The following is a 27437-nucleotide window of genomic DNA, read 5'->3' as shown; positions in this document are numbered from 1 at the left end:
TGCCTCGCCTGGTTCACCAACTACTTCTCAGATAGAGTTCAGTGTGTCAAATCGGAGGACCTGTTGTCCGGACCTCTAGCAGTCTCCTATGGGGGTGCCACAGGGTTCAATTCTCGGGCCGACTCTTTTCTCTGTATAGATCAATGATGTCGCTCTTGCTGCTGGTGATTCTCTGATCCACCGCAAAGCAGACGACACCATTCTGTATACATCTAGCCGTTCTTTGGACACTGTGTTAACAAACCTCCAAACAAGCTTCAACGCTATACAACACTCCTTCCATGGCCTCCAACTGCTTTTAAATGCTAGTAAAACTAAGCGCATGCTCCTCAACCGATTGCTGCAAGGCACCCTCCTGCCCGACTTGCATCACTACTCTGGACGGCTCTGACCTAGAATATGTGGACAACTACAAATACCTAGGTGTCTGGTTAGACTGTAAACTCTCCTTCCAGACTCACATTAAGCATCTCCAATCCAAAATTAAATCTAGAATCGGCTTCCTATTTCGCAACAAAGCCCCCTTCGCTCATGCTGCCAAACATACCCTCGTAAAACTGACTATCCTACCGATCCTTGACTTTGGCGATGTCATCTACAAAATAGCCCCCAACACTCTACTCAGCAAACTGTATGTAGTCTATCACAGTACCATCCGTTTTGTCACCAAAAGCCCCATATACTATCCACCACTGCGACCTGTATGCTCTCGTTGGCTGGCCCTCACTACATATCCGTCGTCAAACCCACTGGCTCCAGGTAAGTCTTCGCTTGGTAAAGCCCCACCTTATCTCAGCTCACTGGTCACCATAGCAACACCCACCCGTAGCACGCGCTCCAGAAGGTATATTGCACTGGTCATTCACAAAGCCAACACCTCCTTTGGCCGCCTTTCCTTCCAGTTCTCTACTGCAAATAACTGGAATGAATTGCAAAAATCTCTGAAGCTGGAGTCTTATATCTCCCTCTCTAACTTTAAGCATCAGCTGTCAGAGCATCTTACCGATCACTGTACCTGTACACAGCCAATCTGTAAATAGCACACCCGACTACCTCATCCCCATATTATTACTTACCCTCTTGCTCTTTTGCACCCCAGTATCTCTACTTGCACATCATCATCTGCACATCTATCACTCCAGTATTAATGCTAAATTGTAATTATTTAGCCTCTATGGCCTATGTTTTGCCTACCTCCCTACTCTTCTATTGCCTACCTCCCACACTGTACATAGATTTTTCAATTATTTTTTCTATTGTGTTATTGACTGTACGTTTGTTTGTGTAACTCTGTGTTGTTTTTGTTGCACTGCTTTGCTTTATCTTGGCCAGGTCGCAGTTGTAAATGAGAACTTGCTCTCAACTGGCCTACCTGGTTAGATAAATGTGAAATAAATAAATAAAAAAGAACATGCAAGACGAGGATGCAACAACGTTCTTACCAAATTCTGATGTGCACTTTGAAGATGTTAGAATAACTGTCCATATTTACTTTTCCTCAGCCAACAAGACGAGCGAGTGACAAACAGCAAAATCACTAGCCTATGTCAATCTACTATCCCCCATAGTACAAAAGTTTACCTATTCTATTGGTCATCTTGTCGTTCTGTGCAAGAAAGAAATAACCTATTCCAAACAGACTCTGGGACTGTTGTGGGATGATAGATTCATACAACCAGTAGGCCTTGGCTACATGAAAAAATAAGTTAAAAAGCAATGATTCTGATGCAACAGATCAGAACGTTGAGCTTAAAATGTTGATAAACTATTATTTCTTCACATTATAAGCGCAGCAATGCGCACAAGGCAGTAGGTTAGGCGTGAATGTTCATTCCATAATGCAATTAGTGGGAAAACACAATCGTCGAAATCTCAACGCACATTCTAGTGGTTTCATGTGACAGGGGAGATCTAATATGCAGCCACTAGCATGGGTTGCTGATATGACTAGAATTGCGCCTTTGGCTACTGGACAACAAAAGAAAGTTGAAAATACCTGCTCTTTCCATGACAGACTAACCAGGTGAAGGCTATGATTCCTTATTGATGTCGCTTGTTAAATCCACTTCAATCAGTGTAGATGAAGGGGAGGAGACAGGTTAAAGAAGGATTTTTAAGCCTTGAGACACAGATTGTGTGTGTGCCATTCAGAGGGTGAATGGGCAAGACAAAAGATTGACGTGCCTTTGAACAGGGTATGGTGGTAGGTGCCAGGCGCACCGGTTTGTGTCAAGAACTGAAACAATGCTGGGTTTTTCACACTCAACAGTTTCCTGTGTGTATCAAGAATGGTCCACCAGCCAAACGACATCCAGCCAACTTGACACAACTCATTGCAAATTGGTGTGACACACTGATGAAGCCTGCCTTCCATTGCCTATGCCTTTGCTGTTTGAGATGCTGTAGCAGCAGCTATCGCACTGTCTGACAGATTCTCCACTAAAAGGCTCTGTATGCTGTACGCATGTGATAAATAGGATACATAACAAATATATTTGTACACATACCAATTTAATTCCACTAAATTATGCAAATTAACTTATAGACCAATAAGCCTGACCAGTGAAATGTATTTACATAGACTGGTATTTCCATCACTGAATAGGCCAAAAAGCATTATTTCACAATGGGATTTTTTTCTTCTTCTCCTGGACAATTGGCCGGCGTCAATTTTATTCATCGGATTTTCAAAAAAATGTGTCTGCCAAAAGCCAGCTATTACCGGCTAACGGAAACCATTGCGTGTGCGTGAGTGTGTCGTTTACCCAGCAGCCAGGCGTATAGTCTGCGGTTGAGTGACATGTCCCTCCTCAGAACCACGTGCAGCGCTGCAGAGAGAATCCGAATCATATCTGGACGGGTGGCCTGGAACAGCAACACACACAACAAAAATAAGGAAATAATAGCAGAGGTCAGATGAGTTCTGACTTAGAAGAAAGGATGCCATAATTTGGGATGTTTGGGCTCTGAGGCACATTGTGCTTCGATGATTGAATGGAGAGGTGAAAGCCCAAACAAGCATCCACTGAGTCACTGCATGCTCTCTCTCCCTCTAACTGGATGTCGAATAGCCTCATCATCAAGAATGGCCAGTTCCCAAAAGTGCTGTGACTGCTGTCTTGTGTGCTGAGCAGTGCTGACAGAGTTGCGTAGATCTGTCCTTACCTGACTCATGTGAAATGGGAAGCAGAAGAGGATCAGGTCCAGGGTGCTCCTCTGGACCAGAACACTGGAGTCCTGCACCGATGTGCTGACTGCCTCCACCTGCAGGGTGCGACACAACACACAGGGTTAAATCAAGCCCCATTTACATCTATCTAATGTACTGCAAATAAATTTGTGAATATGTAGAATTTCTGAACAACCAGACTAGGTTGACTGCTATTGCATTTTCTGCTTGTTCTTGTTCCTCAGAAAAAAAGGTTTTTTCTGTTTTTTTTATTAGGAAAAACTCCTGGCCCTACTCAATACAAGTTCACATGACTTAATTTCTCAGTCTGCATCATGAATACACTACCAATGATTTCTAAATATTCCCTAAACTCAGGCACTTCAAGCTCTACTTGGTGTGTGTGTGTGTGTGTGTGTGTGTGTGTGTGTGTGTGTGTAACTTGGGGGTTGGGATAAAGGAAAAAGATAAGGGTCTCTGAAAACGATTCTTCTTTTCGTGTACCATGAGCTCGATGTCGCTGCCCATGACGTAGAGCTGGTCCTCCATGGAGAGTTTGCGGTTGAGGTGCAGCAGAACAAAGGTGACCCCAGGCAGACGCACGGCGGGGCTGGTCAGGATGCTGCCCCAGAGGGCGCTGTAGAAGGCCGACTGCTCCACCGCCGCAGCCACCTTCTCCAGCAACGTGTTGGTCCTGGAGAGGATTGCATTGAATTGAAATAAATACATTTGGGATGCATACATTGACAAGACAATTGAATCCCAGATGATTGAATTGTTACTAAGGTTGATTCTGACTGAATATATATATTATTATTTTTGTTCTAGTAATTAGCAATTCACTTCATTCAATGACATCCATTTCTTTCTCCAGCCCTCCATCTCTTACCTATCATGGTATTCAGAGCCCTCCTCCAGGCCCGGTAGTACCCCAGTCAGCAGCCCCTGCAGGCCAGGTTTGAGGGTCTTTCCCAGGGGCAGGTAGTAGGTCTCATACAGGCCCAGCAGCACCGGCTTCACAGACATAGCAGCATTGGAGAGTAGAGGGAACAGCCCAGAGCTGAAACAGAAAGCAGGCGGACAGGTTTTAGGCGGTGGGGTAATAGAGTAAAGGGGAAATTATAGGGTTGATAGGTCAACTGAAGAAAAGTAACTATTGAACAAAATCCACATGCATTATTTTTATTCTCTAACTAGTTCAAAGGAGATGGATTGAGGGTAAGGCCCTGCGATAGACTAGCGTTCTGTTCAGGGGGTGTACTTGTACATCAAGCTGCCTCACGCTATAGAAACAGGACAAACAGGCTCCTGCCCTATGGACCATTCTGGCTTGGACAAGGCTTATTTACTTACTTTGCTAGTTCAAACTCAGTTTATGACATGTTTGCCAGTTACAATAAAGCTACTGTACTTCTCTACTACTACTACTGTCCTAAACAAGTGTTGACATCCTGTAGCCTAGTCGGTACCTGTAGAGGAAGAGGTCTTTGGCCAGCCTCTTGGGCCCTATGATCTTGAAGATGATCTCGTAGGTCTCCAGGGCCTTGCGGTGCACCCCGCTGGGCAGAGCTGGGTGGAGGCATTGAGCCAGACGCTTGCCTATGGTCAGCTTCTTGGGCACCACCTGGTACTTGGCATTGCTTTGCAATACCTGAGAAACAGATTCAAACATCAGACGTGGGGTATCAGAGGCCAATCGAGATCTTTCCACAATAGCTGGCAGTAAAAAAATAAAGAAAATGCATTTAGTGCATTAGAGAATATGCAGATCCAGTTTGAATTGCTGATGTGGTCATTGTGTATCCATTCCAAACCAAAATGTACATATGTGAAATATCCAAACAGGTAAATGTTTGTGGTCGTTACCTTGTTGAGTTTCCCCAGTGCAGAGATGAGATCTGCCCATTCACTGGAGTACTCAAAGTTCTTGAGGGCTTTGTCCACCGCCGCCACATAATTCCTGTACTTGGAGTCACTGAGCAGCTCCACTTCCTCTGCATTCATCCTCCTGGGTGGTTATTCTGCTACTTGCCAACACCAGGCTCACATACACACATCACACCTGGAGTGAATGAGTAAGGGGGGGGGGGGGTCGTCACTGAGTCATAGTGAGTGATTAATCAGCACGTTACGTATGGAAGCATTAGTCGCAAACTACGTGTCCTTAATGTGCAGGCCAGTGCCAGTCAATCTGTCAGAATGAGAGTTACAGAGGAGAAGCACATGGGTTGATGATGGTGCACAGATGGAGCTGTTTATTGACCAGTCATGTACAAATGACAAATGTTTATTAGGAGCAAAGTCTGACAGATTACAAGAATTTGATAAGGTTAATGTTGGTATGTGAAGATAGTGCTAAATCATTAGTGTCTTCTTCCAGACATGTCTTAGTGAAACAGATGCCTTAGGGATGGGAGAGGTAGATAGATGTGCTTCAACAGACAATATAGAAGTCAAGTGAAGAAAGAGCTGAACAGAGAGAGAGAGAGAGATGTACATGAGAGGGTTGGGTTCCAACTAAAATCAAATCACATTTTATTTGTCACACACTTCATAGACAACAGGTGTAGACCAACAGTGAAATGCTTACTTATGGATTAACTTCCAACAAAGCAGAGTTAAAGATAAAACTAATAATAATAGTAAAGAAATAGTGGCACAGTGAACAGCAAATAAAAATAATGAGTAAAAATAACATGCCTATATATTGGGAGTACCAGTACAATGTCATCCTTTCACCAAAAACTGATTTTTCATGACATTTTTATCCAAGGCAAGGGGCGGAAATCCCGGGGGGGACACGATCCCCCCATCCTGGGAAAAATATGATTTGTCCCCCCCAATATATCACTGAAACATAACTATGTAATTTAAATAATATTAATAATACGCAATGAAAGCAATTGTGCTGATTATAGACACTTAATAGCGCGTTTTTAAGTTTCAAAAGATTGCAACTCCCCCACCCTTTGCCTCACAATGGTTTGATCCACTGCCAGTTCCTTAGCTTGCTAGGTAACAAAGAGGTCGTATCTACTGTCTGAAAGGCAGTCAATGCACGTAACTGACGTAAGGTTAATCCAGTCAATCGCGCACACACACTAGCTGAATACGCAGAGCTAGCGCGCAAATATTAACTATTAAGCTAGCTAGTACCTATTCCATTTATGTGGCGTCGTCAAAGATGGAATCAGCATGCAGATGATGTAAGTTAGTGCTTCAAAGTCCCTGTGGTAAGGTTAGCGATAAACTGACATCCAAACTGAACAGAACTACACTCTCTTCTACCATTGTCTTAAATATATTTAATGGTCTCGTTGCAAAAGCTAAATTGTCGCAAGTGTACTTTTATTTATTTATTTAATTTCACCTTTATTTAACCCGGGTAGCAAAGATTATAGCAAACACCACTGAAACTGAATTGGTGCTCGCTAGCTTTGCAAATTCAGCTATTGTTGGAAGCCAGCCAATATGAAACAAACTATTAAAATTACAAAAGGTTGCAGCATATGTTGTGTAAATGGTGAACTCATACAGCTGTCAACTCGTCATTTTAATCCGTTTCACATTTGCTAGCTACCTTTTAGATCGAAGCCCAAATAGAATGATAAAAGATATGATAGAAGCCCATATCCTACTGTAAATAACCTACACACTGTGTGTGTGTGTGTGTAGCCAGCCAGCCAGCCAGGTAGAAAAATGGCAGAAAAATAAGACGGACATCAGAGTATTTTTCAGTACACCAAAACGCAAAGTAAGAACCCTAGTAGCCTAATATCTCAGACTAGTTGATAAAATGTTCATAAGAAAGAAATTAAATTCTAATGGAAATGTTTCACAATGATGTCATTAGGCAGAGCAGGCAACAGATGGCACACAGACAGCAGAGTTGGGGACAGATATGCAGGGACAGACTGGCAGAGACGGAGTCTCAGGTAAGTTTGTTGAGTCTTTGTTTGGCAACATTATGAAAGGTTCTCCATTTTTTGGACTTGTAAAATAGGAACATAATTGGAAAATGCCATGGATACCCCCACTCTCAACTTTAACAAATCTTAGTTCAGTCACCAGTTTAAGGCAATGGTATTGCTGTTGTGATTAGTTGTGTAGTTTTGGGTACCGGTAGTTAGGAGTACGGCAAACACCTTATTTCTTTGGTTCCTCAATATACATTTACCATATTACAATGTAGGCTATGTGTTACAGCACTACTTTTGGTGTCCCCCTCAGGAATTGCTCTTGAGAAAATTTCATGTAATTGTCCCCTCCAAAGTTGATATCAGATTTTCGCCCCTGTCCAAGGCACAAACCTAAATTCCTCCCACCTGGTAATCAAGGAAGGGGCAGACCTGCGTGGTACAGTACATGCATCACATGACAGTCCTGCCCAGTGCCTCACAATGAAATGTGTTCTTGGTGCGGTGGGCGACACAGGAAACTAAATGACAGCCCTGGTCTTTGAAGTTGCAGCTATATGGATCTGTATCTAGTTGTCAAGAGTTGAAATATTTGGCAAGAGACAGCCTAATTGTATAATGACACACCAACTAGATATACTGACAAGAACAATATGACATGCAAATTATAAAACGTAAGATCAAACTAGCTAGCAAGTCACCTATTTAAAAAGATGGATACAAAAAAATGATTCGTTTCTAAAGCTAACAACGTTAAACACTTATCAAGGCATCTGACATAACTCGCAACCAAACATGAATGACATCACCTATCGTAATAAGTCATGCGTGGTCAACAATACCGAAACCTGCCCTCCGTGGAAATGTGCTAGCTTGCTAACTCAGTCAAGGCAGGGCTACAACACCTAGATGGCTACAATAGTACCAAGTAACTTACTTAGATGTAACGTTACACCCTGACTAACTCCCGATGTTGTGTCCCAAAACTAGCATAGCAACGACTGTCTGTTATTTATCGGCCGCGACAGTCGACGATAAATGCTTACCGTTAGAAGGATATTTGTAAACCACTGTCACTAAATTATGTATCCCGCTTGACGAATTAAAAAAACAATTCAGCCAGCGCTAATTGGTTCAGTGGGAAATGTATCCTTGATAGTCATGTACGTATTATTGATGATGTTGCTGCTGCCGGTCCCCCGGTGTCGACTCGGTTAAACCGTGTCACTTGTCAAGTAAGCATTCAACGCTCACGGGTTAAATAATAAGTGTATCCTACATATTTTAAGATGGAGATGTCTTTGCCTTTGATTGAAAAACAAACCAACATCAAAACCTACGTCCAGGTTCACAAAGCCAAACAATCCCGTTTACAGTTGTCCCAGACTGCATTGCAGATTGCGGCACGTCTACTTCATTTGTCCGACTGCAATCCCTCCTGGCGGTAGAAAAGTTCCGGCTCGTGTTGCTAGGTAGTGAAATATATGCCATAGTCTTCACTGTTTTACGTTGATACGCGGATGATTTTTTACTGCTACATTTACTTTAATTCACCATACTGACAATCAGATGTACGAAGCCATTTCGCTTTGGACTCCGTTATCTCTGTTAGAGCAAAAAGTAAACTGCACGTGTCTTCGTTGTTAAATAAGGTTAGCCAGCTAGCCATTGCGAGCAATAGAAGAAAAAGACACACACCATGGGCGAAAATGCAGGAGCTGGAGTGTTTCTCGAACTAAGAAAACGGTTGCAAAGTGGTCTTCTTGTTCTCTGGTAATTATTTGCGAAATAGTTAGCTACCACTAGCTAGGTATCTAGTCTTAGCTAATGTCAGCTAGTTGTGCTAGCATAACAGGATAGAGGGTGCGTTCCTGCCGTTAACAAACTGCGCAGAACAGACTGATAGAAAGGTATTTAACATCTTAAGGACCACACACTTGTGACACTTAGCCTACATTTATAACATTAACTCCGAGCCCTACATCAGGGACTTCACCATGACCTGGATGATTTTGGGTCAACCACGAATCTTTTGCGCTGCTGCAATGGTGTAAAACAATTGTACTACTGTTAGTCAACTGAATGCACCGCTTAGTTCATAGAGCCGTGGTTACGTATAACTCCCGAAGTCATCCAACCCTTATAGTCAGGGGTGTAGTGCTGCTCAGTGTTGCCAACTAATTTTCAGGGTTAGTTGCTAGAGGCAGGTTGATTTGTTGCTAAATGACGTCATTGCGTGAAAACGTATTTGCGTCATTACGTAGAATACACAATAATGTTACTCAAATTGACTGGCCATCTCGGCAAAAAATATGATTTGACATTTGTTCAGGTACAGACTCCCACTCTTTTCTGTACTTCTGGCTGTACATTTTTGATTGAGGCATGTTGATTGATGTTGTAAGTCCTGTTCAAGATCAAACATTCGTGACCAACTATATTCATTGGTTTTGGCTCGTCGAAGCCGTACTGCTGCTGCAGTCAGCCAACAATGATTTGCAATTTGCTGAAATTGCTGCTGGCCTGCTGCTGACGTCACTCACAATGCACTTTTGCAGCCAGGCACGTGTGTTGTGACTTGAGTGTGTGACAGAGAAAATCGTTTTTGTGTCATTTAGAGGGAAAATGCGTGTATTTTAGCGTTTGAGTCACTTTTCAAAAGTTGCTAAAAGTTCCAAATAAATGTTTAAAAGTAGCTAAATTTGTTGCTAGGTGTTTTGTGAAAAGAAAGTTGCCAGGGTAGTCTGAAAAGTTGCTAAATCTAGCAACAAAATTGCTAAATTGGCATCACAGGTGCTGCTGGTTCCGCTCCGCTTCTTCTCGTGATGGTGATATGTCTCGCGAGATCACTTGATTTAATTAGTATTTTACATGACAAACCGAATATAATAGCATAGATAATGTCCGGCTACTGTTATACCATGTCAGTTTAAGATGATTGTGCTGAAGTTGTTGCATTTTTGTTCTAATGTTGTGGCTGTGTTTAACTCGAAATGCATATTCCCATGAAACGGATTAGTATTAAATGGTTGGCATGCATACAGCATGGACGTTTAACATGTACAACGTGAAGGATTAAAATTCACGAACGAACAGCGATGATGGCCTAATTTATAGTAATTGGTGTTTTAGGATGAAAAAAATTGAGCATTTTCCTTGAGCCACTTACATACTCTGATTGCCTACGCAGTATAATCGTGTAATTTGGATGATGCATTGTATGTGTATTCTAAAATGATTTTTATGTAATGCTATATTTTGACACCAGGTGGGGTTGTGGAGTAGGAAATATTAACGTTTTCACATAGGGCTTTTTTAAATGTTTTAATCAAAATAAATGGGCCATTCCAGCTGTGGCAATGAGTCAGACTTAACATGGACTTGAGTCCATAAAACATTGACGTAAGTCATAATGTTTTGTTTTAATAGGGCTCTGCTGCTTTTCGACTATAACAAAAGCAGCCTTAGGGCCCTATTCAGACTTGAGATAAGTTGACATAAAGTGGAGATTTTCTTTTTTTTTTTTACTTACATCCATGTTTTATGGCCCTAAGTCCATGTTAAGTCTACTTATCTGAAACTGCCCCAATGAATCTTTCCATCTCTGAAAATAAGTGTATACTCTTCTCACTTAAGTGGAACAGTGGTCTAAGGCACTGCATCTCAGTGCTTGAGGCGTCACTACAGACACCCTGGTGCTGTCCCGTGTAGAAGGAAATAGAAAAGTCTAAGCCTTTTGGGTAAAACACTTGGGTAAATCCTGAATGAAAATGCACCATAAATAGAATCGTGTCCAGGTGTTGGTTCCTTTGGGAGCCTCTACATTTGTTACTTGTAAACATTGGTGTGGGATTCTGTAGGTTAGGCCTATAGCCTAGTCTGTGCTTTGCTGCATTGCCCAATTGTTCTATAGTTGGATAATATCTTGTTAAAAAGAGCAGGTTTACTGTTTAGAGACTCTTGTTTTACCAGTCGCTTGTGTATTGTCTGGTGTGGCAATAGTAGCCTATGGTTCCTGGCAATAGTTCTTTCCAGTTGTTTGTTGTTGCTTCCTCCACTCGGTTGGAAGTGAGAAAATTCAATGCAGCCAACCAAGTTGTGATTTTAAAGCGGTCTTCGCTGGGTAATGTTTTTCTTCCTGGGGGACAGCACTTGTGTCAAGCATGGACAGAGATGCATTGCATGGCTAGTGAAAATAATTGCATCGAACCCAGAGATTGAGCAGAGGGCAACATATCTTCCGTGCATGAGTGCATCAGGGCTGTCACTGCAAGAGAAAGAAAATTCTGTATTAGCCAAACATTGTACATGCACTTTCCCCTACACACCACTCTTTTTTTCTTCCTTTCTCTTTCTCTCTCTCTCACACACACACACACACACACACACACACACACACTATATCTATTTATTTCTCTCTATCTCTTCAGTTGGCCTACAGCTGTTTTCCTTTGCCCTTCTTCCATCAGAGCAGTAAGTGCATCCTCTCTCTCTGGAAATGTTCCTCTAACTCATTAGACTTCTACATTGAGCTGTGACAGCAACAGGCAGGAGGTAGAGGGGGATAAGGACAAGTTGGAAGGTTATGATAAATTACTTTAGTACTGTCTCACACACTGGTCTACCATTCACTTGTTTATCATCCACTTGTCAAGGAACGCAGTCTCATTTGTGTCTCAGCCATTTCGCAGAGGCCTGCCATTATGCTGAATCATTAATCCAATTGTATATGTTTTGTTACCAGGTTTACATGTCCATATCAAAATGGGACATGTTGCTTAACACCATGTCTGCCTGTCTGTCTGTCCCTCCCTCAGGAGAGATGTGGCGAAGAGCTATGCAGAGGTGAGGGTTACAGGGGGAGATTCGTCCCTCCACATTCGGACTCCTCGGGGCCTGCTAATCGTGGAGCTGCCAGCAGGGGTCAGCCTTGTGGAGGGCTCCTGCAGGGAGGCACCTGAAAGAGGAGATGAGATACACTTCAGAATGCGCCTCAATGTGGACCAGCACACAGATGACACGGGTAATGGTGAGGCAAGCTGTATGGACACACTCAAAAAGAAATGTGTGCACGTACACACACACACACACACACACACAACAAACAGAGACAGAATTACTCCCATGTAAATGTTTGTTTCTCACATATCATAGCCTAATTACCATCTCCATTTCAGGTAAGACAGAACCGTATCAGCAGATCATTTCTTATTCATGGCTGATTATATAATATATTCTCATCTGGCTTGAGTCAGTTACTCCGTGGCTGTGAAGCCTTCCCTCAAACTGAGACAGTGGAGGAGTCCTCCTGTGTGCTCTCTTTAGCCTGATCTATAAAGGACTGAGTCATGAGCTCAGTAATTGGCCCGTCATGTCTGGTGCCTAAAACTACACCCACTGATAGATATACAGACAATGTGAATCGTTGACCTGAATCAGCTATAACCTGATTTTGGTGGAGTAATACTCGACCATCTTCCCTGAGAAAGAACTGAGTGCATGTTTTGGAGCTACTGTTCAGGGAATGGAAAACAGTCGGGTTCATTGACAAATCCGATCAAAAACAGATTGATTGGCAGCTTTCTCCCAAGCTTCTTTCACCACCGCCAGTCCGCCACCACCCCGGTGTTTATCGACTTTTGCTCCGTCTCTAGGTGAAGCTCTTTTCCCGCCGATAGAGTTGTTTATGTGCTCTGTGGCTACTCTCTCCTAACAGGGGCCCTGGGGAGTGTGATGGAGAGGCTGCAGGTCCAAGAGAGTTATTGCTTCCACTGCCAGTCCTGTGGGACCAGGGTGCTGGAGGAGAGGTGAGATGACCACAGGGAGGAAGTTGGTATGTTGGTTCATTTACGTCCTCCGTTCAGACACAGGCAGTGGTGCCGCTCATAGTAGTGGAGAAGATGGGTTCAGTGAGGGAGATGGATGGCTGTTTGAGCTAGAGGACAATGCGGTGCTCTATCTCATCTCCCAATGTCATGTTGACATTGGATTGGTAGATACGTGCACACCCACACACACCTGCCAAAACTTTGTGAAGACATATGTTTGTGACATTGTCATGGAAAATGCGTAGAACTGGAATATTGCCCAGCTTTCCCTGTTAATGCAAATATCTTTTTGATTGATTCATGCAAATAGGTTTTTGATAGAGGTTATCGATTAATTTCATCACAGTACAAATAGTCTCCATTGTATAGCAATGTAATGTCATTGATTTTTCTCAGGGTGTTCAAGCGAGTGCTCCCTCTCCCCAACGGAAACTGGAGCTCCCTGGTGGATGACTGGTGCTGCCATCCTGACCCCTTTGCCAACCTGAAGCTGCTGCCCCGAGCGGAGGACTGTTTACTGGGCGACACTCACCTCCTTGTGCCCCGGGATAGAGGCTGTGAGGAGACTCTCACCCAGGAGCTCAGCCCCATCACCAACAAAATGGCTGATGGTCAAAATCAGGACACACCGGTGAGAGGAGGCAAGGGAGGAAGGAACCTCTGTGGCAGAAGATCAATGCCATTTTTAGCCTTGATCATCACTTTGATGTTTGTTAGATACATAATTTAGGATTTTGTTTTTTCACCTCGCTCTCACTCCCTCCCCAATTTGCTGTATACTTACTGAAAAGTAAAGCTAAAACATTGGTCATTTTCAAAAGTTTCCCTCATGTTTGTAGGGAAGTGTCCTGTAGTTACATCAGCAGTGTATGTGCTTCAGGCTCCTTGTTAGTGTGAGACTATCTGTATACCCCCATCCCACTGGGCCTGAGACTGACAGGATGAGATGGACACACTCTACTTCACTAGCAGCAGCAGCACTCCCTTTTTAGAGAGGAAACTTGAGGAGGCGAGCAGACAGGCAGCACATCAACACACATCGTGAGCCACTTTAACCCGAGCCTACAGCCAGGCCTGGTGTTTTAAGCCATGCTTTTCTTTTTTTCCCTTCTCTCTCTAGCGGTCTCTCTGCCTCTCGCTCCATCACTATCTGGAGTGGGATTGATTTCACTCTCCATCTATTAGTCACTATCTGTGGCTCGGCCTGGGCCTTTTAGTGTGGCTGTGGATGGGAAGTGGGATGAGGAGAATAATTCTGCCTGCCTGTTTCTCTCTCCTCTTTTTAGGCTGTTTGATTGTGGTTATCGATTTCCGTTTTGGGGGAAGTTAAATTAGAACTGTGTGTTCTTGTCTTTTAGCTTTATTTAGTATTTTTCTGTTCTTTTTGTAGAAACCCAACCGCAGGCGTACACTTGTCTCCTGTAAGAGCTGTACAGCCGGCCTGGGAGAGGCTGTGGCACCAGGTACACAACACTCTTTATAGAATAGATGCTGTATATTGTCATTTTTTTTCAACAGGAATTTATTGATTTGCTGTCATAATAGCCAACGTCATATACACACACTGGTTGGTAGCAGCACAGCGTCTGCCTCAGAGCGGCACTACCAGAGCAATTTTAGGGCTTAACTTCCTTGCTCAAGGGCACAAAGTTAGTGAATGGTATGAGACCAGCAGCCCTTCGTTTGCCAGTTCAATTGCCACTTGTATCATCTACCCTGGGACTTGAACCATAATAGAGTTGCATTGCGTTAGAAAAGATGCCCAGGTCAGGTTCTGTCTGCGTGAGGGTTTGCTCAATAGTAACAGGTTCTGTAAATGTCGCAGGGACCCTGAAACTCTACATCACAGAGGTGACAGTGAGACCCAGTGTGGGAGACAGCCAGTTTGATACCTCTCTAGACAGGTAACTATGCTGCTGCTTCTCTGACTGGTGCATATTGCTGTAACATCTTTGGATACTCATCCCCATCATTCGGATACTCAGCTTCTCAAAGTGCAAAATCAATGTAAATCTATAGTTTTTCATTATGCAGATGCAATATATTACCCTTTGTTACTACAATGCCAGTGAGCGCCGTAGAATATTATTTTAGACCTAGCTAGGTAGAATTCTTATTGAGGGTTAACCATGCCCTTCTCTTCCACAGGTCACTGTTCCTGGAACAGACCATAGCTGCCAGACTGGTGGAGCTGTCCTCCTCCCAGAGCATGTTTCGTTTCTCTGTCCAGGCCTCAGATGGAAAAGCCTTCATATTGGTAAGAGGTGTGTGTGTGTGTGTGTGTGTGTGTGTGTGTGTGTGTGTGTGTGTGTGTGTGTGTGTGTGTGTGTGTGTGTGTGTGTGAGCTTGAAATATGTGAGCCCGAAACGGTGTGTGGATTGGTGAAATGTGCGTGGCTTTAACAGAGAGGGTGTGAAGTGTTAAATGACTTCTTCTGATCCTCAGCTCTGGCTCCTGAACAGCGACTCCCTCATTGCCTCGTTCTCTGCCACTCCGTTATCGACTGTCAGAGGTGATGCTGTCACCTCTCCCGGCCGCCGCCAGTGTTCTGAGCATCAATCACCCACTAAGGCTGGCAGCGCCGTCAAAGTCCTCTATCTCCCCTGTTCTCCCTCTGCCAGCACACACCAGGAGTAAGACAGCCTACATACCCATCTCCTGCTGCATTTCTGATAGAGTATAATTTTTTTTGAGTGGGGGGGGGTCTTTCAGTGCAGTTTGTTCAGGATATTTGATTATAACGGGTATTTGTATTATTTTTTATGATACAATTGTGTTTTGCAACTGAGAACAGAAATGAGTCACGGATAGATGTGGTGGGTGCTCCATGTTCCTCCATGCTGAGTTCCCCGCAGGAGGATTCTTCACTTCTGTTATGATTTCCTTCTTCCTCTCCCGCTTCACCTTAGTCTTGTTTTGCTTTGTATAATGTGACAGTCCCTCCAGCAGACTGGCAGCAGAGCTGTAATTAACAAACTGTAGATGAAAGGAGAGGACTCCACTCCTCTCCGCACGGCACTACAGTACAGCGTAGCTCTGCACATCACTGCTGTTCACTGCGTGTAGGATGGGAAATTGCCTGCTGTTTTAAGTATGACACTAGCTCGGGTATTCAAATCTGGACCTCGAAGCCAGTTCCACTGCTGTTTTTCATTCTTCCCATCTAATCAAGGACTGATTTAGACCTGGGACACCAGGTGGGTGGAATTAAATATCAGGTAAGAACCGAGAGCCTGCAGTACTCTGGAACTCCAGGCTGGGATTTGAATACACAATTACCCTACGCCAAGGCTCTCCAACCTTCTTCCTGGAGAGCTACCGTCCTGTAGGTTTTCGCTCCAACCCTCTTCCTGGAGAGCTACCGTCCTGTAGGTTTTCGCTCCAACCCTCTTCCTTGAGAGCTATCTTCCTGTCGGTTTTCGGTCTAACCCTAATCTAGCGCACAGGTTGATAATTAGCTGGTTGATAAGCTAAATCGGGTTAGTTACAACTGGGGTTGGAGCGAAAACCTAGAGGTGAGCTCTCAAGGAACAGGGTTTGAGAGCCCTGACCTACGCTAGCTTAAACCGGATCACTCCTCCAACATTTTGGAAGAAAACAACGTGGCTGTTGGCTGACACAGCTTATATGAAGGTGGGGAAGTGTTAGAGAAACATCTGTTTCCTCTAGGCCTACATACTGTTACATTCATCCCATACCATGTTTTAATTCAGTCAGTCGTGTAAGTCACGGAGCACCGTCTGTCTTGGTTGAACGCACTGGAGGTGACGTGTTTGTTGGAGACGCACGCCAGTAACGTGTCTCTAATTGGTGGGAGAATCAGTGAGCCTCTGCTTAATTGTATTGTGACTGTCACTGAGGGCGATGACTTGATTAGTGTGGAGTTGATGGCTGCAGAACTAATCAAATTTACTACCAGCGGTGTTTTCATTAGTACAAACCGTAGCAAAATATTTTGCAACGAATACGAGGGTTTCTTATTAGACAAGTTCAGGTTAGTCCCTCCCTGTTTCGGCTAATTTGCTTCTGTTTGGACAATGGTTCCTAAACACAACACCCTTGGGTTGAAGGTTTATGACCAGCGCTGCATGTGTTAGGATTTTCGTTACTGTAAAAGCAGTTGCATTCACTGTATACTAAGTGAGTGTTACTTTCTATACTAAGGACTTATCAGCATTTTAACTCTGAGTGTCCGTCACAGAGCCACTGCACAGATGGCAAATGTAATGAAAAAAACCTGGATCGCTTCCACGACCTGTGACAGGGAATCAATCACTCTCCCTCACTTTCTCATTCCTCCATCCCTTTCAAACTCTCACTGTTCAACATTACCCAGTGATAGATTATAATTATTTGATTAACATCGTAATGCTTCAAACTGGGATTTATGTCCCCTTGCCTAGAAGATGTGAACCTCGGAGAGAAATTCTACTTTTTATGTATTACTCTGACTGATGCAGTGTTGTACATTTTTCTCTCTTTCTTTGTCTTTCTCTCGGTCTCATTATTTGTTTTTCTCTCGCTATCCCTTATCTCTGTGTGTCCAGTGTTGTAGACACCTGGGAGAAGGACATCGGTGTCCACCCCCTAGACCTGCCCCTGACCACGTGCCAGGAGCTGTTGTTGGTACTGACAGCCAGTACTTCCTGTCTCCCTCCGTCACTGCATTCCATGAACTCCTACCAGGTAAGAGGGCCTCTAGGTAATGTAGGTAGAGCTTCTCCCCTTGGCAGGATGAACATGACACTGTTTGATTCCATATTACTGATATCCATTATTTACAGCCTCTACCTAGTAGCTATCGTTGTGACCATTTTTTTTTTTTTTTTAAAGCACATTTTCGAAAAGAGGTTGAGGGATTTTGTGACCAACTATTTTTAGAAGATGCTGGAGCACCACCAATACTGCTGGGCAGTCTAACTTATTAGTGCCCATAACACAGCCTCCTCTACAGTACAAAAGAGGAGAGTTTTCTTGCACCAAGGCAAGACTAGGAGTTGTAAACTTGGCTGACTTCACCAGGGACTCTCCAGAGACTTTCCAGACAGATGCACAGTAATTACCACCATTGTCTCATCCCTGCCTCTTTACCTGTCACAGCAGCACTCACCTGAGAGCATGATGTGTCGTTTGAGAAGTTGAAGTAGCCTAACATTTTGAAAAATAATGTAAACAAACATTTGAGCTCCTGCATATTCATCGTGGCTGAAAATAAGGCCACTGGCTCCTGTCTCATTATATAGTTATCATGACTCTGGGTCCTTTGATTAAAATGCTTTCTACTTACTGTTTTCACTTCCCACCACGACTACAATACCAAACCTCTACGAGACTGCTTATTATATTTAAGCGCTCCCTCTCTTTCTCTCCCACGCTCTGCAATCTCATATTTTGTGTTCCTTCCCTCTTTCACAAAACTCTGTTACTTGCCCTCTGGGTCTGTACAGGGGAGGATGAACTCATTTTGACTCTGGCAGAAGCTATCAATTCCACTTAGAGGAAGGGGAGAGATAAATGGGAAAAGTAAGGAAAGAAGTTATCTCCAGTTTGTCATATTTCAGTCTGATAGGCTTGTAGGGTGTTAAGAGTTAGTCATTCTGTACATTCCAGATGTTGCAATAAGTCTTTTTAGTAAAAAAAATATATATTTTCCATAGAAACCATCAATTGTCTACAGTTGCGATGCCATACTCCCCCCACGTTACCATATTCCCAAGTCCCGTTCATCACTCAGCTGGAAAGTCTGGAAATCGAGGCTATCAATGTCTTGTCCTGACCGTGAGTGATTATGCTACTGCTGAAAAGGGACTTGTTTTAGGACGGGGTACTTTAGACTGCATGTCACTAAAATGGGGAAGGGGCTGAGGGGAGTGATGAAGAGTGTCTGATTTAGTCACTTAAATACCTCCACTAGAGAGATGGATTCACTGCTCTGCTGTAGGCCTAGTAGTACCAGAGAGTAATGCGATCACATAGTCAGATAGAGTTGCAGCAGATGAGGGCTGAAAACTCCCAAATTGATAATGTAGCCCTAATAGTGTGTGTGTGGGCATGTGAAATGGTGAGTAGGCCTTCCAGTGCCAGTCTATTGTGTTAGCCCTTCTAACCAGATCTTGCCTCTCATTATTGGAGGAGGAATGGTGTGTTGTCTGGGATGTTGTGTTCCACCTCCGAGCTGTGCTGCGGTGTAATGGGGTGTAAAGTACTTGCAGCGTGCCTCCCCTGCCACAGAACACCCCCCCCCTGCCCGCCAGCTCATTAATCTCCCACACAGAGAGGCACACTGGGAGATAAAAACTGGACAGAAAAAGGTAAGGGGCAACATGCTGGAAAAATTTGATCTATACCAAGTCTCACCCTCACGATGTCTTGCATACTCCTGTGGCGTATTGTTGAAATTATTTACCTCAGGTACACGCGCCTTAGGGAGGTAAGGGAATGCATGAAAAATGGGATTCGTCGGAAGACGAATTCTCTGCTAACCCACACTGTATTGTATTAGACTGAATGACTTGTGGTACTCAGTCAGTGTGGCTGGTCCCCATAATTTAGATTACTCAGTCTGTTGCTGTGGCACTCCTCAGTCAGAATCGGAAACCTCCCTCAGTCAGTAGCTTAGATCACACTTTCAGAAATGCCTTATTCCCTACAGAACAGTTTCAGTGTAGGCAAACTGCTTTCACTTCAGCAGCCCGTTCCCATTCACACGTCATTTGTGTTTTTTTTCCCCCCTCAGTTATTTTTCTCGTCAAGTGGAGTGAATAATATTCCATCTGTCACCTTGCCAAGATGTTGAGTGTTGTGATAACAGAACGCCTGTACGAGAGCATCAAAGCCGAGCCTTTAGCTTCTGATGCTTCTCTTCTCTAGTCGTATCAGCCCTTTTAATGCTGACAGATAAACACCCCTCTGTGAATACTACTACCTCTGACAAAAGAGCCATAGTACCGTGATGGAAAGAAAATAAACTGTACTGGCAAATGCAATCTCCCAGTACTGGAAGAAGTGTTTCTCTCATATCTAAAAAAAAAAATATATATATATCCCTAGGAGAGTAGACGTTTTTAAAGGAGGCGGGCTGAAATTGTATTTCCGATATTAGAATTTGTAACTGCTGTGAGCGCACGATGAAGCTGTGATGAGAAACTATTTCACCCGTGGGTAGTACATCAGCATATCACAACTATTCTTGGAATGAGGCAGGACCTTATGTCAATAATAATTCATTTCATTGAAAGTGTTTTTCTCACACCCAAGGTGGCATTTTCTTTTAAATAATAAAAACAATCCAAAAAAACGGAACACAGACAACAGACACAGAAACCATATATACAGGTATCATCAAGTCCGGAGGACATGAGAACAGAATTAGCAGAGGTCTGTGAAAGCTTTTGTGAACAGCACGGTCTTGGGCTGTGTTTTGAAAGGAGGACAGAGACACTGCACTAATAATGTCTGGAAGAGACTACCCTAATAGTGTTTTCCACAGCCGCGGAGCCCTGTCACCTATAGTTTTTAGTCTGCTGCGGGGCTGCTGATTGGCGACGGACCTGGAGGAGCGAAGGGTGCGTGTGAGGCAGGATGATAGAACAAGGTCAGACAGGTACTTGTGTCCAAAGTTTAGGATAGGTTGGTAGGTGTGAAACAGGATTTTGTAGTTGATGTGAGAGCATGTGTGGAGCCAGTGGAAGTTGAATAGCGCTGGGTGGATGTGCTCACGGGGGAGGTGTGGGCGAGGACATGTCCAGCACAGTTCTGGACATATTGTAGCGTGTTTAGGCACTTGGCAGATACGGCAACAAAAGGGGTGTTTTTAAAATGAAATGAAACCGTGGATGAGTCGCTCAGCTGCAGGTTTTGATAGCATCGGTCGTAACCTGGCAATGTTCCAAAGATGGAAAAATGAGACTTTGGTTACACTCTTGATGTGGGCTTCACACTAGATAGAGCTGACTTAAATATCACACCCAGGTTGTGAACCTCGCTGGAGGGGAGGACCTTGACACCATCAACATTAAGGCTGTAGCTGCTGATTTAGTCAATGATGATGCAAGTGCCAATCAAGACGACCTTGTCTAAAAAAACTTCTTCAGGATCGGTGTCCCTTCCACGGGACGGTTGAGCTAACGTAGGCTAATGCGATTAGCATGATGTAAGTGACAAGAAAACTTCCCAGGACATAGACATATCTGATATTGGCAAAAAGCTTAAATTCTTGTTAATCTAACTGCACTGTCCAGTTTACAGTAGCTATTACAGTGAAAGAATACCATGCTATTGTTTGAGGAGAGTACACAATGTTGAACATGACAAGTTATTAATGAACAAATTAGGCACATTTGGGCAGTCTTGATACAAAGTTTTGAACAGAAATGCAATGGTTCATTGGATCAGTCTAAAACTTTAGACACACACTGATACCATCTAGTGGCCAATATCTATATTCCACCTGGGCTGGAATAATACATTATGGCCTTTCTCTTGCATTTGAAAGATTGTACCACATTTTTTTTTTAAAGAACGGTTGTTGTTTTTTCTTTGTATTATCTTTTACCAGATCTATTGTGTTATATTCTACTACATTCCTTTCACATTTCCATAAATGTCAGTGTTTCCTTTGAAATGGTACCAAGAATATCCATATTCTTGCTTCAGGGCCTGAGCTACAGGCAGTTAGATTTGGGTGTGTCATTTTTGGTGAAAATTGAAAAGGGGGGATAATCCTTAAGAGGTTCTGCAGGAAACTAAACTGCATCCACGCTTTGATGTCCTGCAGGCAGCTGACCAGGAGTGCATTGTCAGTGTTTTGTGGAGACAGAGCTGAGGGTTGTCAGTATAGAAGTGAAAGCCCAGTCTGTGTTTCTTCAAGATGTTTCTCAGTGGCAGCATGTAGAAGCAAAACAATAGTGGCCCCAGAACCAAGCCTTGAGGGGTACACCTTGTTGGACCACAACAGTCTCACCTACTAGGACCGATGGCTACAAACTGGTAGCGAGCAGTGAGAGAGACACTGTTCAGGTCCTGACAGGCCCAGGTGCCTCTCCATGCAGTCCAGCAGGATGGTGTGGCTGACTGTGTCGAGAATGAGGATGATGGCAGCCTCAGAGTTAGCATTCATGAGGAGGTCATTGTGGCCCTTACCGGGGCAGTCTTGGTGCTGTGTCTAGCTCTGAAACCCAACTGGAAGGGCTCAAGTAGTTTGTGAGTGGCCAGGTGGTTTTGGAGTTGGTTAGAAACGGCACATTCGAGGAAGGAGCTTACTCAGGAAGGGCAGGTTGGAAATAGGCCTGTATTTCTGGAGGTTGTTAGGGTCATATTCAGGCCTTTCAAGTACTGGTGTGACTGCGGACAATTTTGAGCTGAGGGACACATCCAGTGATGAGGGACTTGTTGATAATTTCTGTGAAGAGAGGCTCCAGAGCAGGTAAGCAGGTGTTTACAAGGGAGGTGGGGATAGGGTCAAGTGAGCAAGTGGTGGGCCTCATTGTTCTAACCAGCTTACGTCAGCCTCAGTGACTGTGGTGAAGGTGGAGAACCTTGACTCGGAGTGTAGGACTGGGAAGATCAACTACAGGGGCCGGAGAGGACAGGATGGTGTTTTGAGGTTTTACATTTTGCTTTGGAAGAAGCACAGGTATTTGTTGCACTGTTCTAGGGAGGCTGAGGTAGCAGAATTGTTGACAGGTTGTAGGAGCTTGCTCACAGTGAAGAACAGCACCCGGGAGTTACCACTGCCGGTCCTGAACAGTTGGGAGAGGTAGATTGTCCAAGCTGCATTTATGGTCTGTTTGTGTTCTTGCTGATGTTGCTCAAACATCTGCGCATGTACTGTTAGCCCAGTTTTCTGGTATTGTCGTTCTAGACGATAGTCCGTTGCTTTGAGAGAGCGTAGCTCCTCAGTGTACCAGGGAGAAGATTTGGAGAAAGACACCAGGTGGGTTTTCAAAGGAGCAACTTCATCCAGTATGGAGGCCATGCAGTGTTGTATTGAGCCACAGATAGTTCCACAAGAAAGTCAGTTGATTTTAGGAGGCCGATAAATCAGCACAGCAAGTACTGATACAGAGCCAGTGATTTTGAAAGCCATGCATTCAAAAGATGAGACAGCTGGTACTGGAGTAGACTTCACAGTGAATGTCTAGACCTCTATCGGTGATGTCATTCATTAGTAAGCCTTTGTTGTTTATGGATGCGTTTAAAAGCATCAATTGAATTACTTTGGAAGTTGACTGAGGGGAAACCTGCAGAACTGGCCAGTGTTCTTTATCATCCACATCCGGTGTGCATGATCTACTGTTCGCATTGCGAGTGCACACAAAAGATTTAAGTTTGTTCATTAGTCTCCTACCGCTCCGTCGTCCTCGCCGTCTGCAGTTTTTCCGGAGGATCCCGTATTGCATAAGATTGTTCTCTCAGCTCCCTGCACAGGGTTGTTTTAATATGTTCATAAACTTCTGAGGAATCCTTGGGTGTAGTGAGTGAGAGTTGCTGCCATTTCTGTATCTTTTGGTCCAGCCTTTGGTGCAGTAGATATGAGATAAGAATAGATCTGAGCTGGTATTTGAATCCAAAAAAAAGAAAAACTGGACGTGTTCAATACAAAAAAACAAAGTTTTATTTTAGAATGCACATAAACACTTAAAACCAATAATTAAGTGTAAGTTTGCAGGAGTAAACTACCAAGTGTGCCACTAGACGCTATTGCACAGGGATGCAAACTAGTCACCTTTCAGTGGAATTCGCTGTTTTGAATCCGAAATAGGTGACCTACGTGATTTGTGTAGATCCGATGAGAAACGGTTTTTTTGGGGGGGGGGGTGGCTCACTACTGGCTGTAAGCGATCGAGTGATGCGCGTTTGGAGCAATACTGCCTGTATCCAAGGCTCAGCCAATTGTTTACATAACAGCAGAATGCAGCGCAGCACGCGACTGAAGATTAGACAACCAATTTACTAGTTACAACATCAGTGCGTGCTCTGGAAAGGCAGCTTGTGAGTTACAGCAGCGCGTCCCCTGAACGATAACGAATAACACCGTACCCAAACTGGCAGCTTGCAAATTGAGTTTGTCCCCCCACACCAAACGCGATCACAACACACAGGTTGAAATATCAAAACAAACTGAACCAATTATATTCATTTGGGGAGAGGTCAAAAAGCATTAAACATTTATGGCAATTTAGCTAGCTTGCAGTTGCTAGCTAATTTGTCCTATTTAGCTAGCTTGCTGTTGCTAGCAAATTTGTCCTGGGATATAAACATTCAGTTGTTATTTTACCTGAAATGCACAAGGTCCTCTACTCCGACAATTAATCCACACATATAAAACGGTCACCCGAATAATTTCTAGTCATCTCTCCTCCTTCCAGGCCTTTTCCTTCTTTGAACTTTATATGGCGATTGGCATCTAACTTTCATAGTTACCATGTCGATTCCCGAACTCAGTTCATCTTTCAATCACCCACGTGGGTATAACCAATGAGGAGATGGCACGTAGGTATCTGCTTCTATAAACCAATGATGAGATGGGAGAGGCAGGACTTGCACCGCGTTCAGCGCCACAAATAGAACTGACTTCTATTTTAGCGCTTGTCAACGCAGACGCTCGTTGGCGCACGCGAGCAGTGTGAGTGCAATAATTGAATAACATGAATGTTAAAATGTATTTTGCAACGCTCGCGCACGCGACGCAGTCAGCATGTTAGGTGAGAAGCCTGACCACAGAGACAGGGGTGAGAAGGTGATGAAGCGTACTTCATGAGCTGTAACCGAAAAACAACTGGCATTTGGAAAGTTTGAGGTGAGGGAGAAAGTGTGGTGGAACAAGTATTAGCATTAAGTATATAAGTCCAAAGAAGAAAAGGCCTGGAAGGAGAAGAGATGACTAGAAACGATTCGTGTTGACCGTTTTTGTGTGGATTAATTGTCAGAGTAGAGGACCTTGTGCATTTCAAGTAAAAGAACAACTCAGTGTTTATATCCCAGGACAAATTAGCTAGCAACTGCAAGCTAGCTAGCTAAATTGCCATAAATGTTTAATGCTTTTTGACTTGCCTCCAAATTAATATAATTGGTACAGAGTTTGTTTTGATATTTTAACATGCGTCTTGATTGCGTTTGGTGTGGGGGGGGACAAAATTAATTTGCACACGATGGCGCATGCGCGCGGCTGGTTTGGGTACGGTGTTAGCCCTTGGCAACGCAGACGCTCGTTGGCAGTGTGGGTGCAATAATTGAATAACGTGTATGTTTAAATTTATTTTGCAACGCACGCGGTGTGGTCAGCATGTAACCAATTCGCTATAGTATTAACTAGTATACGAGTCCTTGCCGTTCCTCAAGTTGTAACGCATTAGTTGCTTACTGGACCATGGCAATCTGTGTGAAATGTTAACTAGCTTACTACTATCTGTTAACTAATATTTTCCCTCTACAGTATGTGGTTAATTTTCGGAATGAGAGAATTTGGTGAAAAATGAGCCGTTGCTTGTTAAACAAGTGGATTCAGGGATCAAGTGTAGCTGGAGCTGGGCCTGGTTTAAGCTGGTGAAAGGAGGTGAAAAGGAACACCGCACACTTTCCCTCTTTCTCACTTTTGCTAGCACATTGTAGAACAGATGTCCACAGGCAGAAAGTGTACAATGTAATAATATGCAGTGTAGCCCAAAGATATGTGTGTTGAGTTGAATTTGACAGTAACACGTGTAAGTGAGGGGGGATTATAATTGTTTTTACTCAGTGAACGTTATTTTTGCATTCATGTAGCCTTGTGCACTTGATCGATGTCTATAGTGGCCAATATAGTAGAGCAATAATAGAATGTCTGTTTGTTTCATTCTATTTCTACTTAAGATGTTTGTTTGTTTTCCCCCAAGTGCAATATTTGTGTGTGGTCACAAGCGTTCTATTATAAAGGCTAACTGCAATATTAGTGTATTGATTTTTTTTTTCTTCTCAAGACTTGAGTGTCATTTGCAGTAAAGTTTAGGCAACAAATAATATTGGATAGCATTCTTTGTTTTAATTAGTTAAAACCTGCATTTCTCTCTAGCGGGGATTTTTTTTGCATGTTTCAGTGCAACAACAAAAAAAGGGTCACCTTTTTTGGGTCCTCACCAGTTTGCATCCCTGATTGCAACCATCTATCAATGACAGCAGCTGGTTCGAAGGTACATACTTGAAAGCATTAACGTTAGAGGTTGAGGTTCACTCTCTTCAGTCAAAGAGAATAAATAGTAGCTTAGTTTGTCTTGTGTTTTTCTTTGGGGGCTTAGCTATTTTGTAGCACATTCACCTTTGAGCTTAATCTGCCGTCACAGACTAATTTGTTATCATTTGTGTTAATGAGTGTTGATGCGGTGTGCAGGCTGAGTCATGAGTTTCGGGGGGAGCCTTGAGTGAAGCCAATGCCCTCATCCATCATCCCAATATAGCGGTCTCACAGGAGATAGTCAGGCAGAGCTGTGACCCTCTTCCAGGCAAACAACCAGGACTAGGAGATGGCTTTGAGTTTTATGTGTGCGTGTATGTGCAAGACCTGCACTGTTACAGGATGTGCCACGAGCCGACAAATATCCACATTTCATCTGAACACATTGTTGACCTAAATGTCACTGTTTTTCCTTTGTTTTAACACAATCCATACAGTATACACATCATAAGTCATCTTCATTACGTACAATGAAACTGATCATTTTTCTGGCTGCATATCTGAATCTACATATACAGGTGAGAAGTAAAACTGTATCTCTTATTGTTACACTTTAGAGATCTAACCCTATCTGTCTGAATTCTTTACAGGTGGCGTACATGAGACTGTAATGTCAGAGGTCAAGAGCCATGGATCCACTCATCTTTCCTAGAGGGAGATCAGCAGAAGAAACACTGGAACACTAGAGTACAGTTACTTATCTGTCTTAGGCTGTGTTCAAGACGCACGTAATGGGAAACCAAGTTCCATTGCCAAAGTTCAGCTGGTGCGTACCTCTGTGTCGAGCATTCTCCTTAAAGAACGATCATTCCGTTATACATTTTGAAAAGGCTTCTTCAATTTGGTCCTACTGAACATGACCCTGATAGCTGCTGTAATGCAGACCATGTAAAAAGACTTGTAACTAATCATTCCAATGGAATGTCTGAGTTATTGATGACCTGCCCAGATTAAATGGTGAATCTGACTAACATGCCTGTGTTTTTTAGAGGGGGGGGTCACTTTTATTGTAAATAAGAACAGAATATATTTCGAAACACTTCTGCATGAACGTGGATGCTACCATGATTATGGTTAATCCTGAATGAATCGTGAACAATGATGAGTGACAAAGTTACAGACGCACAAATGTCATACCCCCTCCCCAAAAAAATGGCTTGGGGGTCGGTATGATATGTGTGCGTCTAACTTTCTCACTCATCATTGTTCACGATTCCTTCAGGATTATCCGTCTTCTTTTTTTTCTTCTAATAATAAAAGTGACTCCAAAATGACATTACATTATTTACCATTCATTTCTGTTGGACACAAAA

General features: G+C 43.4%; 2 protein-coding genes across 10 annotated transcripts in view; one reads left to right on the top strand and one right to left on the bottom strand.

Moving 5' to 3' along the window:
- dop1a (DOP1 leucine zipper like protein A) overlaps positions 1–8685 on the bottom strand; it is a 38846-nt gene extending 30161 nt beyond the window's left edge. For 6 of the 7 annotated variants that reach the window (XM_014168523.2, XM_014168530.2, XM_014168544.2 and 3 more), the window contains exons 1-7: positions 8133–8510; positions 5036–5231; positions 4639–4820; positions 4059–4229; positions 3674–3863; positions 3166–3264; positions 2766–2865 (exon numbers count right to left, since the gene is read on the bottom strand). In XM_014168523.2, coding sequence (XP_014023998.1) covers positions 2766–2865; positions 3166–3264; positions 3674–3863; positions 4059–4229; positions 4639–4820; positions 5036–5173 — 880 coding nt within the window. In that variant the 5' untranslated portion in view covers positions 5174–5231; positions 8133–8510. Of the gene's footprint in view, positions 1–2765; positions 2866–3165; positions 3265–3673; positions 3864–4058; positions 4230–4638; positions 4821–5035; positions 5232–8132 lie in introns of all 7 variants that reach the window. The other variant, XM_014168516.2, reaches the window with a different exon arrangement.
- LOC106583909 (E3 ubiquitin-protein ligase E3D) lies at positions 8572–27095 on the top strand. 3 transcript variants are annotated; one of them, XM_014168574.2, is made up of 10 exons: positions 8572–8859; positions 11904–12109; positions 12803–12893; positions 13311–13545; positions 14305–14377; positions 14740–14818; positions 15063–15171; positions 15360–15547; positions 17462–17600; positions 26715–27095. In XM_014168574.2, the coding sequence occupies exons 1-10, from the start codon at positions 8786–8788 to the stop codon at positions 26733–26735; spliced, it is 1215 nt and encodes a 404-aa protein (XP_014024049.1). In that variant the 5' UTR covers positions 8572–8785; the 3' UTR covers positions 26736–27095. The 3 variants fall into 3 exon arrangements, with proteins under 3 accessions (XP_014024049.1, XP_014024041.1, XP_014024055.1); XM_014168566.2 differs by having other exon boundaries at positions 11904–12115; XM_014168580.2 differs by lacking the exon at positions 8572–8859 and adding an exon at positions 9359–9418 and having other exon boundaries at positions 11904–12115.
- Positions 27096–27437: the final 342 nt, after the last annotated feature.

Source organism: Salmo salar, chromosome ssa02, assembly GCF_905237065.1.
Source record: "Salmo salar chromosome ssa02, Ssal_v3.1, whole genome shotgun sequence".
NCBI classification, from domain to species: Eukaryota; Metazoa; Chordata; class Actinopteri; order Salmoniformes; family Salmonidae; genus Salmo; species Salmo salar.
Note: the sequence above shows the minus strand (reverse complement) of the source record. Positions and strands in the feature narration are given on the sequence as shown.